The following is a 20,595-nucleotide window of genomic DNA, read 5'->3' on the forward strand; positions in this document are numbered from 1 at the left end:
TGGACATGCACCTGGGGACCTATGTTTAGCACTTTTTCAAGGAACAACAAGTATTTAAAGTTCAGCTAAAATACAATGAACTTAGCAATTAGAATCTTCTTCTATGACTTGTATGTACATTGTCAAACATTGGAAGGGTCCCTGACAGATATTAGTTACTTACACGCTACAATATGGTTTATACATAGCATTGAAAATTCCATGGTGAAAATTCATGACCCAATAACCACATTTCTTAAAATATGGGGCCTTAGATGCATAGAACTGTTAACAGCTCTGCATCCCCGTACCCTGACTCCTCTCCTGCAACTGTCAAATATAACCTACTAAGCCCTTAGGGAATACTTTTCTAGCAACCTACTTTGATACCCCTATTTTTACGCTTTGTGTTACTATACCCCACTCTCTCTAGCATGTAAGCTCATTGAGCCAGGTCCACAACCTCTCTGTTCCTGTGCGTCCAACTTGCCTGGTTAAAATTACGTGTCTATAAGTGCATCCACTGTACAGCGCTATGGAATTTTCTGGCACTTTATAAATAATAATAAAATAATAATAATAAAACAGACATGTGAGAACGTAGACCGGAGTCATTACTTACTTATTACTTGCCTATATATTAATTTAGACTTTTTAATGTTTCCTATTTATTTAATAATTTCCCCTCCTTTTCATTAGTCTTACTTCACTAATGCTTAATTAATTAAATTAATTTATATTATTCTCTACTGGACCCCTTACAGTGTCTAAGTTATTTACAGTGCCCTCCACGAATATTGGGGCACTTGGTATATATGAGCAAAGTAGGCTGTGAAAAAAATTTCTTTATTGTTTACATTTTTGAACTTATGTTAAAAAAATACACAAAAATACTTTGATCTAATGGATATCAAATAATGTTATTTTTTTCTAGGCTTATGCCAGGAGACACAATTTTGTGTTGATTTTGATGTATGTATTGAATCATTATCTTGCTGAACGATCCAACCATGGCCCATTTTAAGCTTTCTGGCAGAAGCAGTCAGGTGTTCATTTACCATCTGTTGATATTTGATAGAGTCTATGATACCATGCATCGTAATGGAATGTTCTGGTCCTCTGGCAGAAAAACAGCTCCAAGATATTAAAGAGCCACCACCATGTTTAACTATGGGCATAAGGAACTTTTCCATATGGCTACTTTTCTGTGTGAGCCAAACCTTCCTCTGGTGTTTATAGCCAGAAAGCTCTATTTTGATTTCCTTTTCCTCTGATCATAGAATCCGATCCTGTTTGAAGTTCCACTTGCGTCTGGTAAACTGAAGATGCTGGAGTTTGATTTTGGATGAGAGTAGCTATTTTTTTCTTGAAAAACTACCAAACAACTTGTGGTGATGTCAGTTTGCAGTTTTGGAGAATTTCTGGCCCCAAGGACAACTAACTTCTGCAGGTCTGATACTTGGAGATATTTTGGCCAATCAAACAATCCTCTTCGCAGTGCATTGGGTCAATATAGACACACATCCTCTTCCAGATCGGTTCAAACCATTTCCAGTTGACTGAAACTTCCTTATTATTGCCCTGATTATAAAATTGGGCATTTTCAATGCTTTTGCTATTGTCTTAAAGCCACTTACCATTTTGTGAAGCTCAACAACATGTTGCCGCACGTCACAGCTATATTTCCTGGTCTTACCTATTATGATGAATGGCTAAGGGAATTTTGCCTGTTCATTACCTTATATTTATATCCTTGTGAAACAGAAAGTGATGGTTAAACAATTTGTTGTTCCTAGTCACCCTGGTATACTAAAAAAAATTAAAATATCAGTGGGAAAATACTTTAAATATATGTTTCTCATATAAATTCATAGGGGTGCCAATAATTGTGCAACACATATATTAAACAAAGATATATTTTTCAATAAACCTGTGTTGTGTTTGCAATTGTTTGATATCCATAAGATATTTATGTTTGTTTGTGTATTTTTTTTAAGCAAAATGTTAAGCAATAAAGACAATTTTTTACACATTTGCCAAGGGTGCCAATGAAAGTGGAGGGCACTGTATTATAATTTAGTAAGATTTATTTTTTTATGCTTATAAACATCCTAAGAAAAAATAAACCCCCCAAGAAAATATGTGATGGGAAGCCTATTAGACCATATCTAACAATATATACTTAAAATCATCAATTTGTATTGATCATCAGTCAGCATCAATTTGTATTGATCATCAGTATATCATCAGTAAATCTTACCTGTTTTGATGTCCATTTAAACGGCAAACAAGAGAAGGGCATGCATAACTTGTTCTTTTAATAAAATGTTAATTGTATTTCTGTTTGTTTGTAACCTCTGTTTGTTCTATGGGTCTCTAATTTGTTGAGCTTAATTAATAATTGGTCATAATTGCAAGATGTAACTATTTGAATTATCTTCAGCCACAATTAGATTCCTACTTGATTAAAACCCTTTTTTATGCCCTGGAGTGTTTATATTTGTAATACGCATAAAAACTGATTAATAATTCATTATTAATAATAATATATATTTTATTAACACATTTTTTTATTTCTCATGGGAAACAGAAAAGGCACCACCGAGACACAAACCGGAAATAAAATATTTTTATTGAATATTTGTTGAATATGTCAAGAAGTTTTTTTTAACAACAATCAGAAAACTCTACTGTGGGGTTCACTACACAAAGTGAAATTAAATTGGAACCACTTTGTCAAAAATGAAGGTATACACAGCAAAACTTTTGTCAGCTCGCGGGTCACGAGCAATATGGCAAGATAAAACACCCGAACATTTCTACGAGATACAAGAGAAAAACTCACACATAGAAACACCCAAGCAGGCAGTAAGTGTACACAAAGGCAACTAGGATTTCTACAGCATCAGATTCTAAGACTTTACACAGCTTTGTCCAAGAAGGTAGATGTGGCTTTTTCTATGGATAAAACCATACGTTGGTCAAATAGCAGGTTCTGTAGGTGATTTATATCACTGTCTTGCAATAAGATTAGGCAGTATGGGAAAAAGATAATATGTTTAACAATGTTCCTCAGGCAATATGAACCTGCATTTTGAGCATATCCATTAGACATATAAATAGAGATGTCCCGAACAGTTCGCCGGGAACTGTTCGCCAGCGAACATAGCTTGTTCGTGGTCGCCAAGGAGGGCGAACATATGCGATGTTCGGTCCGCCCCCTATTCGTCATGGAGGTGGGAAGGTCTGGGAGGGAGGGTCTGCTGCTGATTGGCTGGAATGTGTCTGCTGACTGTGAGGTACAGGATCAAAGTTTACTCAATGATGACGAATAGGGGGCAGACCAAACATCGCATATGTTCGCCCGCCGCAGTGACCGAGAACAAGCTATGTTCGCTCGCGAACAAGCTATGTTCGCAGGCAAACAGTTCCCGGCGAACTGTTCGGGACATCTCTACATATAAACAAAGGGAAAAAAATATAAATATATAAAAATCAAATTAGAAAAATTGCTGAAATAGTAGGATGGGTTTTGGTCATTTTAAGTTGTTTTAAAAGCATATTAACTTCTTATTTCAGATTATGCAGCATATACGTCTATGACCTGTTCTACCTTGTTGTGCCTTTTTTTAAACCCAGGGTCTTAGAAAGCAGGGGTGTTACTAAGGCTATTACTGCTTGGAATGATAACATCCTCAACAAGGTGGTCCATGAATTATTAAAGTATTTTTTTTTTCAAATTAATTGCTGCAAACATAACATATAAATATTGACACAAAAATATTTATATTGGATATTTTACCAGTGTATTTTTTTCGATAAAAGCCCTAAAAAGATAACTTTCACCTTGGCAGTAGTATATGAACATGTTAATATTACTGATAAAATTTAGTTGTTTTAGTAACAACCATTCTTTAAAAAATATTTCAAAGTACACATATCTTGAGGGTATAATGCCCTGTTTATTTATTTTTTTGTGATGTTTTTTGTATTTTTTTTTGCTATAATTCAGCAAAATATCTTTAAAATTATAAAGATTTGTGAAATTCTTTCCTGTTCTGTGCAACGGACTGAAAATTCTCACTAATAAATTATTATGGTGTCACTTATCAAATGATATGATAGAACAGGGTTAGGAAATCTTGGATCAGCTCTGGCTGTTGATGAACCACTACTTCAGTTATACTCTAATAGTAGTAGTAGTCTAAATGTAGTCCAGCAATTGACTGGTAGTCTAACATGGTCAATCCATGCTTTATGATATATAGATGTACCAAAATAACAAGAGTACAAGAGTATTGAAGTCTGCAGTTTTTTTTTTATTGTACTAACAATACATATTTATAGACAAGCTCTTGCTAAATGTCTAATCTCATTATAGCAGTTATAGTGTTTGGAGTTTACTAGCACCATCCTTCCATTCAGTGTTTAGCCATTTTTTTAATGTTCAAATGCTAAACAAGAGTCCCCAGCAGCCCATCGCCTCTGTGCCGCTTGGCCTCCTGAGTAAGCATTCACATTAGCAGCAACTGATAGTTGTGATTGGGTGAAAGTATAATCTGACCACTTCCAGCCATTCAAAGTACCCATTGTTGATATGAATTGGTATGGCTAGCAAGAAGTGTGTAGCCTCTGCCTTAGCCATACCTCCAGTAGGGGCCCTGACTGTGGGTGGCCATGGACTCTTATCTACTTTTAAATTGCATGAAAATGGTTTCACACTGAATTTCAGGCACCATAACCACTTTAATGAGATGTAATTGATATAGCTTCTGCAATGTCCCTTTACATATTCTTCAGACTAGATGCAATATTTTAAAAATGATTATTAGTCCAATATAAAAAGATCTCACTCCATACTACTATACTCTAGTTTGGCTTGTAAATTAATGGACTAACACGACTATCTATGCAGTCTACAATGATGGTGAGTTTGTGAATTATATTGCACAGTGCTTATTAAATCGCTGTGTAATCTACCTATTCTATGTAACCAGGTCCCGGCATAGCGCCCAGTTTCAAATTGGTCCATTCTAACCTATTTGTGCTATGCTCTCCATTTGCAGTGCGGTAGAAAGAGATGGCAGTATCAGTACAATATCACTATAAATTTGATTGCTATCCACTGAGAGAACTAAGATTCATCTAAGCACACACGGCAGTCACAGTGATGCACAGAGCAGTCTTTAAAGACTCTTATGGAATGACTAATAGCTTTATAATAGTGCCATTTACTACTTAATAACATTGAAAACATTTAAAAACTCCTCCTGAAATGAGCAACTAGTATACACAAGAGGGTGCGCCTGTTCGCTAGCACTTACTCTTTGTTTTATACCATTTTTTTAAAGGACAAATTAAAACTCAATATACAAATAGTATATAAAAAAGGTCACTAGCTGTTTTGGCTTACTTGAAGTGCATTCAGAATTATGGCTAAATCAGTTTCGTCTTTATATATTGGGTCACAATACTGTTTGTTAACTATGAAAATGTAGATGTACTACACAAATGCTTTACTAACAATATGTTCAGTATGCCTCACAACCTATTTGAGAACAAGATAACTTTGTTCTTCAATGTACAATGTATACACACAGAGTATAGATGCAATGCAGAATCATCATGCAGACACCACGCACAATGTACATTTTATCTAAAGCTTAAATTCACAGAAATGGTTGGCTTATGAACAATTGTTGCTTTTTACAAAAGCAAATCTCATGTGACATTAACAATAACCCTTTACTCGGTCACCCATAAGCTAGCTGTATTCTATATATATTTATATATATATATATATATTGGTTAAAGATCAATGCTCCCATCACTCCATCATTCCCTCTACTGTAAGAACGCAGGGTTTCACGTCTCACCTATATACATATGCTAAGAACTTGGCAACTAGTGACCATGGGTGTTTGAGGTCAGACACTCAGCTCTTTTCACCATGTAGGTTGCCTCCTGACAGAAGTCTACAATTGTGAACTAAGTTTCTCACTAGAATTGTGAAATGTATCATTTTTCTAAAAATCTAATGTAGGTAGGTGAAGGTCAGATTTAAGTTGTCCTTTAAGATATCAGTACAACTTTACTAGTGCCTTATAAGTTGGAATTTCTTCTGGAATGCGGACGATACAATAGTTAACCTGTAATATATTTTTAAATTCTTCTATATTTAGTTAATTTACATAATTTAAAATAGAACATCTTATTAAAAACAGCTAAGAATGCACATATTAAGAAACGCTTACAACATACAAATACAAGGACAGGAAATAAATGTTGGCATACTGGTATATATACAAGATTGTGTGATCATAATAAATTGAGTCATGCTCTATCTACACATTATATTGCTTAAAAGAATATTAAGGGGGCAGTTGTCTGGTGCACATTATGTGTTTTTCTTTTATAGGGAAGTAAGGACATTTAAATTTGTGCAAATAAATGAATAGGTACAAATGACCTGGATTAGGTATGCATGAAAAGACATGAAAGGACCCATACTACTGAGGTATTTACATATAAACTGGCTAAAAAGCACTATATGGGCAACTGCAGACACGTTCTTCCTTATTTCTTGACTCCGAGCATTGCGTCTACTTCTTCCTCAGGTGCTAAGGTGTGCCACTGTGCAATGGGTCGCCTTGGGTTTGCCAACATATCCGACCAATGCCGGAGCTCTGCTCCAGTACAGTTGTAGCCTACAAACACTTTTCCAATAGCATCATTTTTGCCAATCTTGTCATAGTCCAAAACAGTCACAACAACTTGCACTTTCTGAAAAAGAAAAATACAAACAAACTTAGTAAATCACATCTGTTTATTCGTCAGTTTTTATATATATATGCATTATTCAAAGGACTTTACATAGATTAGCAAGTGATTCATTAGAATACAGTCACAGAGAATATGATATATTAGACGAGAAAATACATGGTCTCTCGACATTGATAAAATAGCGTAGTCTTTAGTAAGCATTTAAAAACACTAATGGTACATAGAAAAAAAAATAAAAAAAATACTAGAGTTATCAAAGGACATGGTCTCTCGACATTGATAAAATGGTGTAGTCTTTAGTGAGCATCTAAAATCACTAATGTACATAGAAAAAAAATACTAGAGTTATCAAAGGACATGGTCTCGCGACATTGATAAAATGGTGTGGTCTTTAGTGAGCATCTAAAATCACTAACGTACATAGAAAAAAAAATACTAGAGTTATCAAAGGACATGGTCTCTCGACATTGATAAAATGGTGTGGTCTTTAGTGAGCATCTAAAATCACTAATGGTACATAGAAAAAAATAAATACTAGAGTTATCAAAGGACATGGTCTCTCGACATTGATAAAATAGTATAGTCTTTAGTGAGCATCTAAAATCACTAATGGTACATAGAAAAAAAAAAATAAAATAAATACTAGAGTTATCAAAGGACATGGTCTCTCGACATTGATAAAATAGTGTAGTCTTTAGTGAGCATCTAAAATCACTAATGGTACATAGAAAAAATAAAATAAAATAACTACTAGAGTTATCAAAGGACATGGTCTCTCGACATTGATAAAATGGTGTAGTCTTTAGTGAGCATCTAAAATCACTAATGGTACATAGAAAAAAATAAAATAAAACAAATACTAGAGTTATCAAAGGACATGTGGAACTTTAAAGTCAGTTAGAAACTGAGTGGGCGAACATGAAGAGTAGAACATCTCAAGATGTGTTTTTAAAAAACGGTATATCAAAATCAAGTTAATAGCAAGCAAATCTTTTAAATCTTTAACTTTGTGCTCAACCATTTCAGAGTATTTGGAATATTTATTTTATTTTTACTAAAAAATAAAATGATGATAGCTGAAATGCTTTTTACATTTCAAAAAGATGAAAATATAATCCTTTTTTTATTAGAGACTTTTCTTTAGTAGGTACTTTAATATGCGTCTGTTCTTTAATGCAAAAAGAACTGAAAACAGGCCGTATTAAATAAAACTAAATCAACTAAAGTATTAAATAAAACACTCAGACATAGTCAATAAGCCTAATTGTTTGATGGGGAAGCTGCATGACCTATGTAATTCTGGCCATGACATTACTGTTGGTGCCATACTTGGAGGCCCTTTCGTTCTCCGGGGATCTTCACATACAACCATCTCTGCAAATTACAGAAAATCCAATAAAGTAGCTTTTTGAAAGCAAATACTTTGAAAAGTCAAAGGAAAATCACTGTCCGAGATTGCTCAAATACTCACAGATTGATTCTTTACCAATCTGATGTGCACACATTAACCCCTGATTTGAATTGGAGAAGACAATTCCAGTTTACATTTGTGCCTACTAGAACATTTCCAGCTGATTTAGTGAATCTCGATTTCAATTATTAATGAAAAAAAATTATTATGATCTGGTGTAAACCCCATGAATTCCCAGAATATTCCTAACTCGTCTCAGTATTACAGTATTACCTATACCCTAAGTGGAACGCTATAAGAAAAATGGGTAGCTTACCCCTCTTGATCTTTGTAAGAACCCTTGCGTCAAATATATTTAAAATGATACCAAAATAAAATATAGCGTAGATGGTAATATTTTTTGTGTGCATTTATGTGTATGGAGATGAGGGTATTCCACACTAGTTTATAGAGCTGCTGGTTCCTTTAATACTGTTTAACTAGAGCACTTTTGTAGTAACGCACTAACTTCTAATAGGAGGCTTTGTTTTGTTTGGTCTTTGGATTTACCAAACATTAAGCCAATTAAATAAAAAATAAACTTTGTTACAATTTCACTGCATCCCCAAATACTGTTGACTGAGAGCATCCAGTAGTATGCTCATCTTGTGATTGCTGCCCAGATATGTTCAAAATGGATATTGTTAAATCTGGAAGTGTAAATTGAACGTTAGAAATACAGCGAGTGAAGGGTGCCGGGTCACTGGCATATGTTGCTTAATGGTATTAAGTATAAATGCATTGTTCTGATAGCACTACACAAATACTTTGCTAGCAATGCTCATTATGCCTCATAAACTTTTAGTGAACGACATGGCTTTGTTCGTGAAGGTAGAACACACACAGAGAATAGATTTGAGGGGGAGCCATGCCGAGACCTCACAAAATGTGCATTCTGTCTAAAGCATGAATTGACACAAATGGCAGTCTTATGAGCGATTGTTGCTTTTCACAAAAGCAAATCTTGTGTGACATTAACAGTAATCCTGTACTCAGTCATCCCTAAGCTATAGTCTGTATATTTTGGTAAAAGGTCATTGATTTTATCGCTCCATCACTTCCTCTTCTCTAAAAATGCCACCAATTCACCTTTCATTTTAACACATATATACACATGCTAAGAGCCTGGCAGCCACTGACCATGTGTCTTTCACGGAAGTCACTCGGCTGTTTATAAAAGTAGCAGGAGAATTGATTGAAGCAGATTACTACAAATGGGTAAAAAATTCTCATGTACCCAGGAACGTTTTGCCCTTTCTTGCAATGCACTTAAACTGAAAAGGAGACAACTAAATACCCAAAATACTAAAAGAAATACTGATGCATTTTTTTTTGTCAGTATTTTAAAGTGGTCATGGTGCCTGGAGTCTGTATGTGCAGTGTTTCATTAAGAAATGCTTCACACATTGCTGTGCCATTAGTGTCAGCCAGCCTGGAATGCCAACAGAATGCCTCACCTTGGACAGTCCTCTGGGATGTCCGTCCCCCTGCAGTGAGGGAAAGTGATGTTACTGTAGGAGGAGCGGGTAGTAGTGAGAACAGCTCCAGTGGGGGTCTTTCTTTCTTTCTCTCTATTTCTCTCTTTTTTTACTCCCTCTATCTATTTCTTTCATTATATCTCTCTTTCTATTTCTCTCCCTCTCTCTCTCTTTCTCTCTCTCCTTCTTTCTCTCTCTCTCTCTTTCTCTATCTTTCTATGTCTCTCTTTCTATCGCTACCCCGCTTGCTCTTTCTCTATCTATCTTTCTAACTCCTTTTCTCTTCCTTTCTCTCTCTGCTCTCTTTTGTTCTCTCACTCTCTATATTTTTTTTCTGTCTCGTTCTCTCCTTTTCTCTGTCTTTCTCTCTCTTTATTTATCTCTCTTTCTCTCTCTCTCTCTCTCTCTGCTCACTTTCTCGTCCCCTCTTCCACTTTTTCTCTCTCTCTTTCTATACTATTTTTGGTTAGAGTAACCCTAAGAGCCTCAACTCATTAACTCGAGGGTTGGGATTTTTATACAGGGCTGTCATCATGAAGATACAGTCACAAGTGAAATAAAGTGTTCCTCATAATGGACTGAGCTATATTCTAAATTCTGAACCTCCATAGGTTTGTGCTAATGTGAGTCTAACTCAATAAAATCCTACGGTACATTCTGATGGAGAGAAATGACTGCTACTGTATCTTAAAATACAGTAGCTGAGGACAAGGTAGAATACAAGTGCTGATAAGGACAAGAGGAGACATGCAGGATAAAAAACCCCATAAATAAACACATGGTGCATCAGAGTGCTAACACAATAAAAAAAGTGGGGATTTTCTGCTTATGTGATAGAGAAATGAAATATTCCAATATTTCATTAAACAGAAGAGTTTATAAATTCATCGTATTGGGACACCTACAGATTTCTACACACTTAAATAAACTCATAATGGAATGATTAAAAGCCAGTGATAAGAAGAGCTGCAAATTAGCCGTGCCCTGTTGTCATTATTAAAACATATTCTTTAGAAATTATGCCAAGTAGATAGGAGGTGGGAGGTGGTTCAAAAGTCCTCAAATAGGGACATAATTCAGGATGAATGCACATAGCTCTGAAGTCTCTAAAAGTCTCTGAATTCCCATCACACCTCTATTCTCTGCAAGGCAGCTTATGATAAGAAAAATTAACTGTCAAATGTGATGCACCAAAGAGTGGTAAAATCTAATTTACTCTTATCCGCATAACCTTTGTTAGGGCGCTTTTTACAGTTAGTTGGGATTTTTTTTCTTTTAATAGAACCATTACCGTTCTCTTGCATAATGTCACCTATGACTTGCTCCCTGGAGATTTAACAGGCTGTAATAATGCATTCTGGGGGCCCATACGAAACAGACTGTACAAAAAAAGAACGAGCATCTACAACATTGAGGGAGATAGAGGACATCCTAATTAGTAACAGGTAGTTGAATAACCCTAAAACCTTTGAGCTTTTGATCTCATATTTTCCTTTTCCAATGTATAAACTCAATATAATAAATGTGCAGGACTCCTCAGAAAAATCATATCACTCAATAATTACACTATATCATCTAAGGAAGCCGAACGAGGTTTACTTTCTCTGAGCCAATGTTTTTAATTACCTGAATTTGTTCGAATGGTACTTCAAAGCTGAACGACTCGTTGTAGTAAGGATTGAGAGTATTCTTTTTAATAGTCGTCTTCTTTTTCTTTAGTCTTTTGCCGTTTTGCATCAGATGAATTTTCACATAAGGATCTAAAAAAAAAAAAAAATTTGCATTTAATTTAATTAGTCATAAGTGCACTAACAGTTTGCTGCTGTGTGAATCATTTGCCTTTTAATCAGCAGGTGAATTTGAAACACGACAAAAACAGAGTTCCAAAAAAACTGCAGGTATTGTAGGATTACGATACCGAAGGTGTACAAAACAGTATTATAATTGTGTTGAAGTTAACATATAGAAATTACACAACAAAAACCAAGCCCTGTCCCCTTACAAACATACACTACAATATATAACTAAAGTTAAAATGTCATAGGTTATGGATAATTTACCATACACAGACATTGTCATAATAAACAATGTGTTCTACGTAGAGACATTAGATGTTACTTTATAGTATATGTTTAAAAATGCACCTTGCAAGTGAACCTTTCATGTATACATACATTCTGGTATATCATTTTATAACTCTATACAGTCTATATACCTTTGGTGTACAATTGTATAGATTGATATGTATGCTTATCTAAAAGTCAATCCTGCCTCTTCCAACATGGCAGCCTTGAATGGACATTGGGGTTAAGGTAAAGACTAAATGTATGGATATCTGGACAAATAGGAAGGGAATCCCACAATGTCAGAAGTAAGTTTTTTAGTAAAAGTAAAAGTAAACTTTTTAAGTTATGTTATATAAATGTTTTTACTAAAAACTTAGGAGGCATAACCAAGCTTGTCTACATTCTTTTAATGTATCTGAACTCATTGTACAATCACAAAACCATGGTGATTTTTTTTTTTTCAAACTCTGAAAAAGACTCTATACTTAATAAAGCATATGTTTTTCAAAGGAGGGGCCATGGGCATGTACTGCTTGGTCGAACATTCTAAACAACACTGCTCACAAATCTGTGAACTGAGATATAGATAAACAGATAGCAGCCACTTTATAACTGCTATAAGCTTATTGACCAGTTTTACTAATTTCCTTAAACCTTTGCAAGAGATTTTTGGGATAAGAAAAATTATAGACCAGAATGAGAATGAGATTCCTGGTTAGCTAAACCACTTCCTAGTCTGGGATGGGTCTAAATGCTGCTGACTGTGAAACTGCAGGAGATTTAGCAATTGAAGGTATGTATTATTTTTTTTAACATAGTCTCAATGTTTTCTCTATAGATGCCTTAAGAAATGGGGGCCCTTCAAGTCCTCAATGATGCCTTTAAAGTATTAACAACATTCTTTCTTTGTTGATTAAGACATATTTGAGCAGGGCAAACTATACATTTCACTTTGCTTAAATTTAACACAGAAGATGCAAAAGATTCAAGACTATAGTAATAGATGGATTTTGTGTTTGTCTGAACACCTTAAACTCAAAAATGCCGTACAATGGTACATATACTTGCCATCTTGATAATTAGTTCAGTAAGAGGAAATGCATTAATTTCCTGGTATAAAAACATCCCAGTAGACATTGCTGTCCTGGGATAATTCAAAAAAATTACAGATGCTTCCCCACCATCGTAAAATGCCAAGAGAATGGAGAGTTGGCAGCTTAGTAATGCAAATAACGTAAATATAGTTCGTATTGGAATTTGTTACAAAACATTATAATGTTCTGCTGTCAAGAATAAAATGAGTAAAGATGAATGGTAAACTTATAATAATGATTCAGTATATTATATACAAACCAATATTACAATATCATGAATATTCTGAGTATAGCAACAATATTTATAAAGTAGTAAATTTAAAATATATACAAATAAAGATATAGACAATCATGTTGGTTTAGGCACTGAAACTATTAGATAAAAAATATGTAACATGCCATTTGTTAATTTATTCTAAGTGTTGGGTCAAGAGAAGACAAAGTAGGTGGCCACTTTCTCTTGTTTTCTGGGATATTTTGGAGGATCCATATCTTCTCAGCCTTCATCCTAAAGTCTGGGTGAATGAGAAGAAGACATCCATGGGTCCACCTGATATCCTTCTTTAGAATAGTTGCCCAAAATTGCACTGCATATTCAAAGTGTGGTCTTACAAGCGACTTATAAATAGGCAAAATTATATTTTCATCCCGAGAATTTATGCCCCTATTCATACATGACAAAACCTTACTGGCCTTAGCAACTGCAGATTGACATTGCATATTGCTGCCTAATTTGTTGTCTATAACAATTCCCAAATCCTTCTTGTGTGTGGTTACCCCTAATTCCCTACCATTTAGGGTTTAAGTTGCTTGTGCATTCTTGACCCTGAAGTGCATAACTTTGCATTTCTCTACATTAAATTTCTTCTGCCATTTTAGTGCCCAGTTCCCAAATCTATCTAAATCCCTCTGCAGCAAAGCAATATCCTGCTTACATTTTATCACTTTACAAAGATTTGTGTCATCTGCAAACACTAAAACATGGCTTACAATGCCTATTTCAATATCATTTATAAATATGTTAAATAGAGGCGGTCCCAAAACAGAACCCTGAGGGACACTACTTATCACTTTTGTCCAGCTTGAAAATTTACCATTAATGACAACTCGTTGTACTCTATCCTTAAGCCAATGTTCTACCCAAGAACAAGAATATTCATCTAGACCAATTTATTTTAGTTTGAAGACTAACCTGTTGTGAGGAATCGTATCAAATGCCTTGGCAAAATCCAAGTAGATCACATCCACTGCACCACTCCGATCTATACTTCTACTTACTTCTTCGTAGAATGTAATTAGGTTAGTTTAACATGACCTATGTTTCATAAAACCATATTGATTATTGATAATAACAAAGTGATTCCCAATAAATTTCTAAATATTATCCCTTAATAGCTAATACGTCCAGTACCCTCTAAGTAAAGTAATACTTCCTGATATTATTTTTAAACCTTTGCCCCTCTAATTTAAGACTATGTCCTCTTGTTGTGGTAGTTTTTCTTCTTTGAAATATTGTCTCCTCCTTTACTGTGTTGATTCTCTTTATGTATTTTAATGTTTCTATCATATCCCCCCGTCTCATCTTTCCTCCAAGCTATACATGTTAAGATCCTTTAACTTTTCCTGGTAAATTTTATCCTGTATGCTAAGATTATATATGTAAATTAACAACGTTTCTACTATTAGTTTTTTATTATTATTAATTTCTTGTAGGGTCGTATTTAGCACCATACAGCATCATAGGTGATCCCAGCAAAGCAGTTTGCCACAGCTGTGAAAGTCCTCCGCTATTGGCCTTGTACTGATTGGACACAAGTGTCTACTTAGTGCGTATTTTTTCCAGCTCAGCTCTGTGTTACATGAGCATAAATAAGATGAAAGTATAATAAATTATACAATATGCTGTTTTAAAATCTCTTTTTCACAGAACATTCTATCAAGATAAAAAAGCAAGGTATCAATGCGGCCTATGAAGAACGCTGCTGGCGGGCAAATGTGCCACTTATTAGACATATGCATATCTCTCGCAGTTTTCTGTTCGTAAAAAGTATGGAAGATTGCCAGAGAGTACATTTAAACAGTGGGAGAGAGGAAAATAACTCCTTCTTTTATGTTATTCTTGCAAAACAGAAGGCACTTCGGGCAGAGGTACAGTATAACAGGTCCAGTTAATGAAATATAGCTATTGCAACATTTGTTCTAATACCATACAGCGAAACCTATTTAGAATAAACAAAAATTTGTGGCATGTACACGTGCTAGGTACATAAAAAATATTATGAAAAGTAACTTAAAGACTACTGCAGATACCCAACAAAGGTAGAGGTGACTAATACACATAAATAAATCAATTGATCATATTGACAATGATAAAAATGGAAACAGATACAAATGGAAGCTCGAAGAAAAGCTTAAATTGAGATATTATATTATCTATTGATGTCAATAAAAATATAAATAATATAAAGGAATAATGAAAACCTGCCAAATACAGCACATGAATGAATATGTGTTAGGTAGGGATGTGTGTATAAATAAATACTGGTTTAGCACAAAACGTGTAAAGGGTGGGATTATGTCCAGGGTGATGTTTGTTTGAAATTCTGTTGATATATATCTTCAGTTATTTCTATACTATATTATGTCCATTACGCGATTATTATTTTAAATTTTTTCTAATAAAGGAGTATCTTTTTATCCTTGGAGTCTTTATGCTTTCTATATCTGATATATCTTGCTCTCTATATCTGATATATATTCAAGTAATAGGCTGGCTTGTACACTGATCTCAGATATGGTTTCCTGATGTCCAACACAGCTTCGGTCTCAGACAGGTGAGCACATCCATGTTTTTTTTTTCTTTGTTATTGTGTTCGTGTAACTGCTACTAAATGTTTGAAAATGAAAGAATAGCCTTGAATGGTGTGGAGAGTCTAATGGAATGGTAACTCATGCCATTGTCTTAGCGAATGTGTATCTCCTGGCCCCTCTTTCTTTCCTTTTCTCTGACTTTATTTCCTTGGTCCTTTGAGATGGTGTGTCTTAGGATGTTACTCTCTGATTTTACTTATTCTTTAGCTATGTATCCTGGTCTCCCAGCTGTCTACAATATCTATGTCCTTAACCCCTTAAGGACACAACTTCTGGAATAAAAGGGAATCATAACGGAATATTTCCGTCATGTGTCCTTAAGGGGTTAAAAAAGCCAGCAGGAGGATGAAATGCATCAGACACAAGATATGCCATTGCATTACTTCAATAACTTCTTAGAATGCTAAGATAAACTATCCTGGAGCAAGATGTCCTACAACAATATCATAACCTTTTTGTTGATGTTTTATCATATTATTGAGTTAAGTAGATGCCTGTTATAGCTGAGCAGAATTTACAAAAAATAAATAGAAAAAGACAAAAAAGTAATAACTTGGTAACTGAAAAAAACTAACCAACCTATGATTTTCTGCATTGCTGCCTTATCGCATTTAATGTGATCTGCTTTTTAGTCACAAAAATGTGATAACATTTAATTGAGTAAACTATACAAATGTTGATGTTTACTTTGCTTTTGTATTTTATGTATTTTACATGAATTTGCTGCTTAGTGGATACATCTTTAAGGTACACATTCTCAAGGAAAGCGCGCCTGTGCTGTGATAACCTTTTATTTTGTCCTCGTGGATTTTCTATTTTGTAACTGCAATGATTTACCAGCTATTGTTTTTAACAATGCCACTTTGATTTTGGGATGAGACATGATCGATCTTCCTCCGATGCACAGTCCATTTACTGATTTGGTTGTATCAGAAAAAACAGCATTGTACATACTCAAGCACTTTTATTTATTTTTATTGCTCTTTTAAAAAGGATAGGGATATGTGTTTAACAATTAATTTATAACTTACCTACTATTTATAACACTAAGGATAATCCAATTTGTATTGTTAATAAAACACTATCATATTATTTGCGGAGTTGCTTAAAATGGCTTTTTTTACACAAATCTCAGTACAACTATAGCTTTTTTTATTCTTGGTGTATTTTCAAACATTACGACTGCGAGGAATAGTAGAACAAAACAGTGATGTAAAACAAGAGATTAAAATTTCCACTCAGCAGTACCCACTGTCGAGTTAAAATTTAGCCCTAGTGCGTAGAAATTCACCATTGAAGGGTACTCTATGGCTTGCAGGGGCGAGCAACTTTTCAAGGCCAGGCTAGTAACATAAGCACTTCAAATTTTCAGCCCTGATAAAACATTGCACAACGTAAAGTCTTTTACACACCACCTGTAACCAAGCTTGTAAAAGTGATTAAAGTGCTTTTTAATTTTTGGAAGTTATCAAATATGACCCTTTGTTCTATAGTCACCAATATATACAAGTGTAGGCAAAGAATGTGTAGCAATTGCACTTCATTCACCAAAATACTTCTACACATCTGCAGTATTGTAGAATCCCTAAATCATTTTTTTCATTGAAATAAAATATTTCCATAGAAAGTCTTTGTGAGATGTCCCGAAAGGCATAGAAGCCATATAATGCCAATTAGTTGCAGTGCGGGCCAAGACGTACCTACTGCTTTCATACTCTTCATGCAGCTAAATCTTTGTTCTTACTTTAATCAACTCCCAAGGTTTGCTCTTTCATCCCTAATTAAGCCGTTGTTAAACTGCAGGATTGCTGGAAGCGAATAGGTAAATAAGCTTGCAATAGTCTAGTTGAGAAAGAAAATATCTAGTAAAAACATTTAGACAATTTCCCTTGCACTTTGCAACAATGTTCCGTTCAGATTAGTATTTGTGCTCCAAAAAGGTAAGCAGATGCTTAGATGGAAAATTAAAACATTTTTTCTAATAAAGTTTGTTTTCATTACTACTCGAAGTCTAAATTAAGAAAATGGAGTCATCTTCTTCCCTATGTCTGAAAAAACAGACAACTTGTATTTTTCTGGAAAAGAAATAGAGCCGTTTTGATAAATTTAGTGAATGAAAATAAAATCATGTTAACATTCTAACCACGATTGCCAAACAGGTCTGTAATTAAGCGAAGGTTCTAATTTTAAAGCCTCTATTTCACTTACAATTAGCGCAATCTATCAGACAATTATCTAAAGCTGAACAATCACCCTGCTTATCAACAGAATAAAAATAGAAAGTTATATAAACAGCAAATGGCAAACCCTGCTGGTTATAGTTAGATTCATTCTTTCGCAGACTGATAAGACACAGTATAATATATATTTTAATAAGGCCGTTATTATCATTTAAGCGCAATGATAGGACGTATACAAATTTACTATAATTAGTTTTTCAAAGTCAGTCTATCGGATTTAAGGTTGAATGCTATCAACTGAAAAGCAAAGTTGGATAACACTGGGGAATTTTAGATAACTATTACCGTAGAATAATATTCTACATGAAAAAAGAGTAGAAAAACCTGTTTTTGTAGTGATTTCTCTTGATTCTTGAAGACGATAGACTAAACTGGAAGTTGGGCCATTTTATATCAGTTTAATAATTAGGACTGCAATAAGAAATTGCGGGGAACCCTACAAAATTATCGGCTACCCTCATCCACATACTGATGCCTACTCCCACGCATACACACATTCAGAAACATACTTCGACACACAAAAACATCAAGCAAGCTATATCTATCTCCAATGCACAGCTTTACAGTGCATTAGACCCAAAACAGACACACAAAGACAAATAAAAACACTCCTAGACACATACGCACAAATTAAAACTCCAGATGCAAATATAGCTATTCCTTGATATATATTTTTTTCTGAAATTAAGGGGAAATCAAGGGGACGAAGAAGATGAAGTAAGCAGTTGAAATAGAAACACATATTGAAGAAGTTAAAAATAATACAAAGCCTGTTCACTTGAAAAGTAAGTCCCCCACAGAAAAACATACATAATAAATAACAATGTGCATCACTACTTTTCAGCAATAGTTAGCCAAACATTTGGTATCATAATGAAACCTCTTCATAGGTTCTAGTTCTAGATTGAATGCACATTGATTATGGGATGCATTAACCACGTTTGGCATGATTATGAAGGTAAAGTCTGTAAAACGTCAAAAGAAGTAAAGATGAAAAGACTCCAGAGGCTGCTGTGTTTTTGGCCAAATTAAAACATTTCCATGTTTCAGGTATGATAATATACAAAATAGATAATTTCTACGAATCAAACCCCCATATTAAGATGTGGTGGTTTTGGTGCTTGGATTACACCTTTAACTTTTATAAAAGAATTAAAAAAGAATTAATACAATCTAGTGTCTCTTTAAAGTGGGAGCCTGCAAAAAAATAATTTCATTTAATATTTAAAACAATCACATCTATTTATAACTATTACACAAGAAAATAAATTACCAATCAAAACGTTATTAGCGGTTGCCTAAAAGAAAAAAAAAACTACAACACATGATGAATCTTTGATTTGATGAAACAATTTTAATCAAAGAAGTCACATCCTTTCGTTTTATATAAGCATGGGTAAAAATGGAAGATGTTCTTTCTGATTACATTTTTTAACTGAAAATGTAGAAGCTTCAGTAATAGCAAAACAGAATGAAATTTGCATTGAGAGTCCCTATTCGCAAGCAAATGTTGCTTTGAAGTTATTTTGCCTTTTTTTTGTGTGTGAATTCCCCCCCCCCTAATTTCTGAGGGTTGAAATGCTGAACTTATATATACATACGTATAGGTAAATGCCAGGAGGGTTAGTCCCAGAGCTTGAAGATGATCTTAAAAATACACATTTATAGCAGTGGTGTATCCTGGTTTTATGCTGCCCTAGGCAGGACAAAACTCAGGCGCCCCCCCGCGCGCCTCCCCCACCCAACCTTTACCCCGCCCCGCATTCTAAATACACACACACACATTCACTGACAGATACGCATACACTAGCTAACAGAAACACACACTCGCTAACAGAAACACACTAACAGACACACTCACACTCAGTAACAGACAAACACACTCACTAACACACACACTAACAGACACACACTCACTCACTAGCAGACACAAACTAGCAGACACACACACTCACTAACATACACACACACTCACAGGCAAACACACACACTAACAGACACACACAGTCAGACACACACACTCTCACACTCACTAACAGACACACACTCACACTCACTAACAGACACACACGCACTCACTAACAGACACACACTCACACTCACACTCACTAACAGACACACACACACACACACTCACACTCACTAACAGACACACACACTCACTCACATTAACACTTTTTGTTTTTACTTTAACCCCCCCAGCCTCCTTACCTTTGGGAATGCTGGGGGGGGGGCGGTCATCTTTCTCCCTGGTGGTCCAGTGGCTGCTGGGCGGTCGGGCGGCGCTGGCGGGCAGCTGGCGAGGGAGCACTTCCTCTGAGCTGTCTGCTCAGCTCCCTCGCGCGCAGCACAGTGAGGCTGGGAGGCGGAGCCGGAATATGATGTCATATTCCAGCTCCCAGCCTCACTCTGCGGCGCGCGAGGGAGCTGAGCAGACAGCTCAGAGGAAGTGCTCCCTCGCCAGCCGCCCGCCCGCCTGACCGCCCGACCGCCCAGCAGCCCAGCATGTCTTGTTAGCCACAATGCTAACAAGACATTTGCCTTGGGCATTTGGGGGCGGCTTTTTTTGCCGCCCCCTGGAAAATGCCACCCAAGGCAAATGCCTTGTTTGCCTCGCGGCTAATACGCCCCTGA

The 20,595-nt window shown here is 35.3% G+C and overlaps 1 protein-coding gene across 2 annotated transcripts in view; it reads right to left on the reverse strand.

Annotated features, from left to right (window-relative positions):
• Window positions 1–2,592: 2,592 nt before the first annotated feature.
• SYT1 (synaptotagmin 1) overlaps window positions 2,593–20,595 on the reverse strand; it is a 597,051-nt gene continuing 579,048 nt past the window's right edge. For both annotated transcript variants that reach the window (XM_063446974.1, XM_063446973.1), the window contains exons 12-13: window positions 11,317–11,450; window positions 2,593–6,762 (exon numbers count right to left, since the gene is read on the reverse strand). In XM_063446974.1, the coding sequence (XP_063303044.1) occupies window positions 6,556–6,762; window positions 11,317–11,450 (341 nt within the window). In that variant the 3' untranslated portion in view covers window positions 2,593–6,555. The remainder of the gene's footprint in view (window positions 6,763–11,316; window positions 11,451–20,595) is intronic.

Source organism: Pelobates fuscus, chromosome 3, assembly GCF_036172605.1.
Source record: "Pelobates fuscus isolate aPelFus1 chromosome 3, aPelFus1.pri, whole genome shotgun sequence".
Classification (NCBI taxonomy): domain Eukaryota; kingdom Metazoa; phylum Chordata; class Amphibia; order Anura; family Pelobatidae; genus Pelobates; species Pelobates fuscus.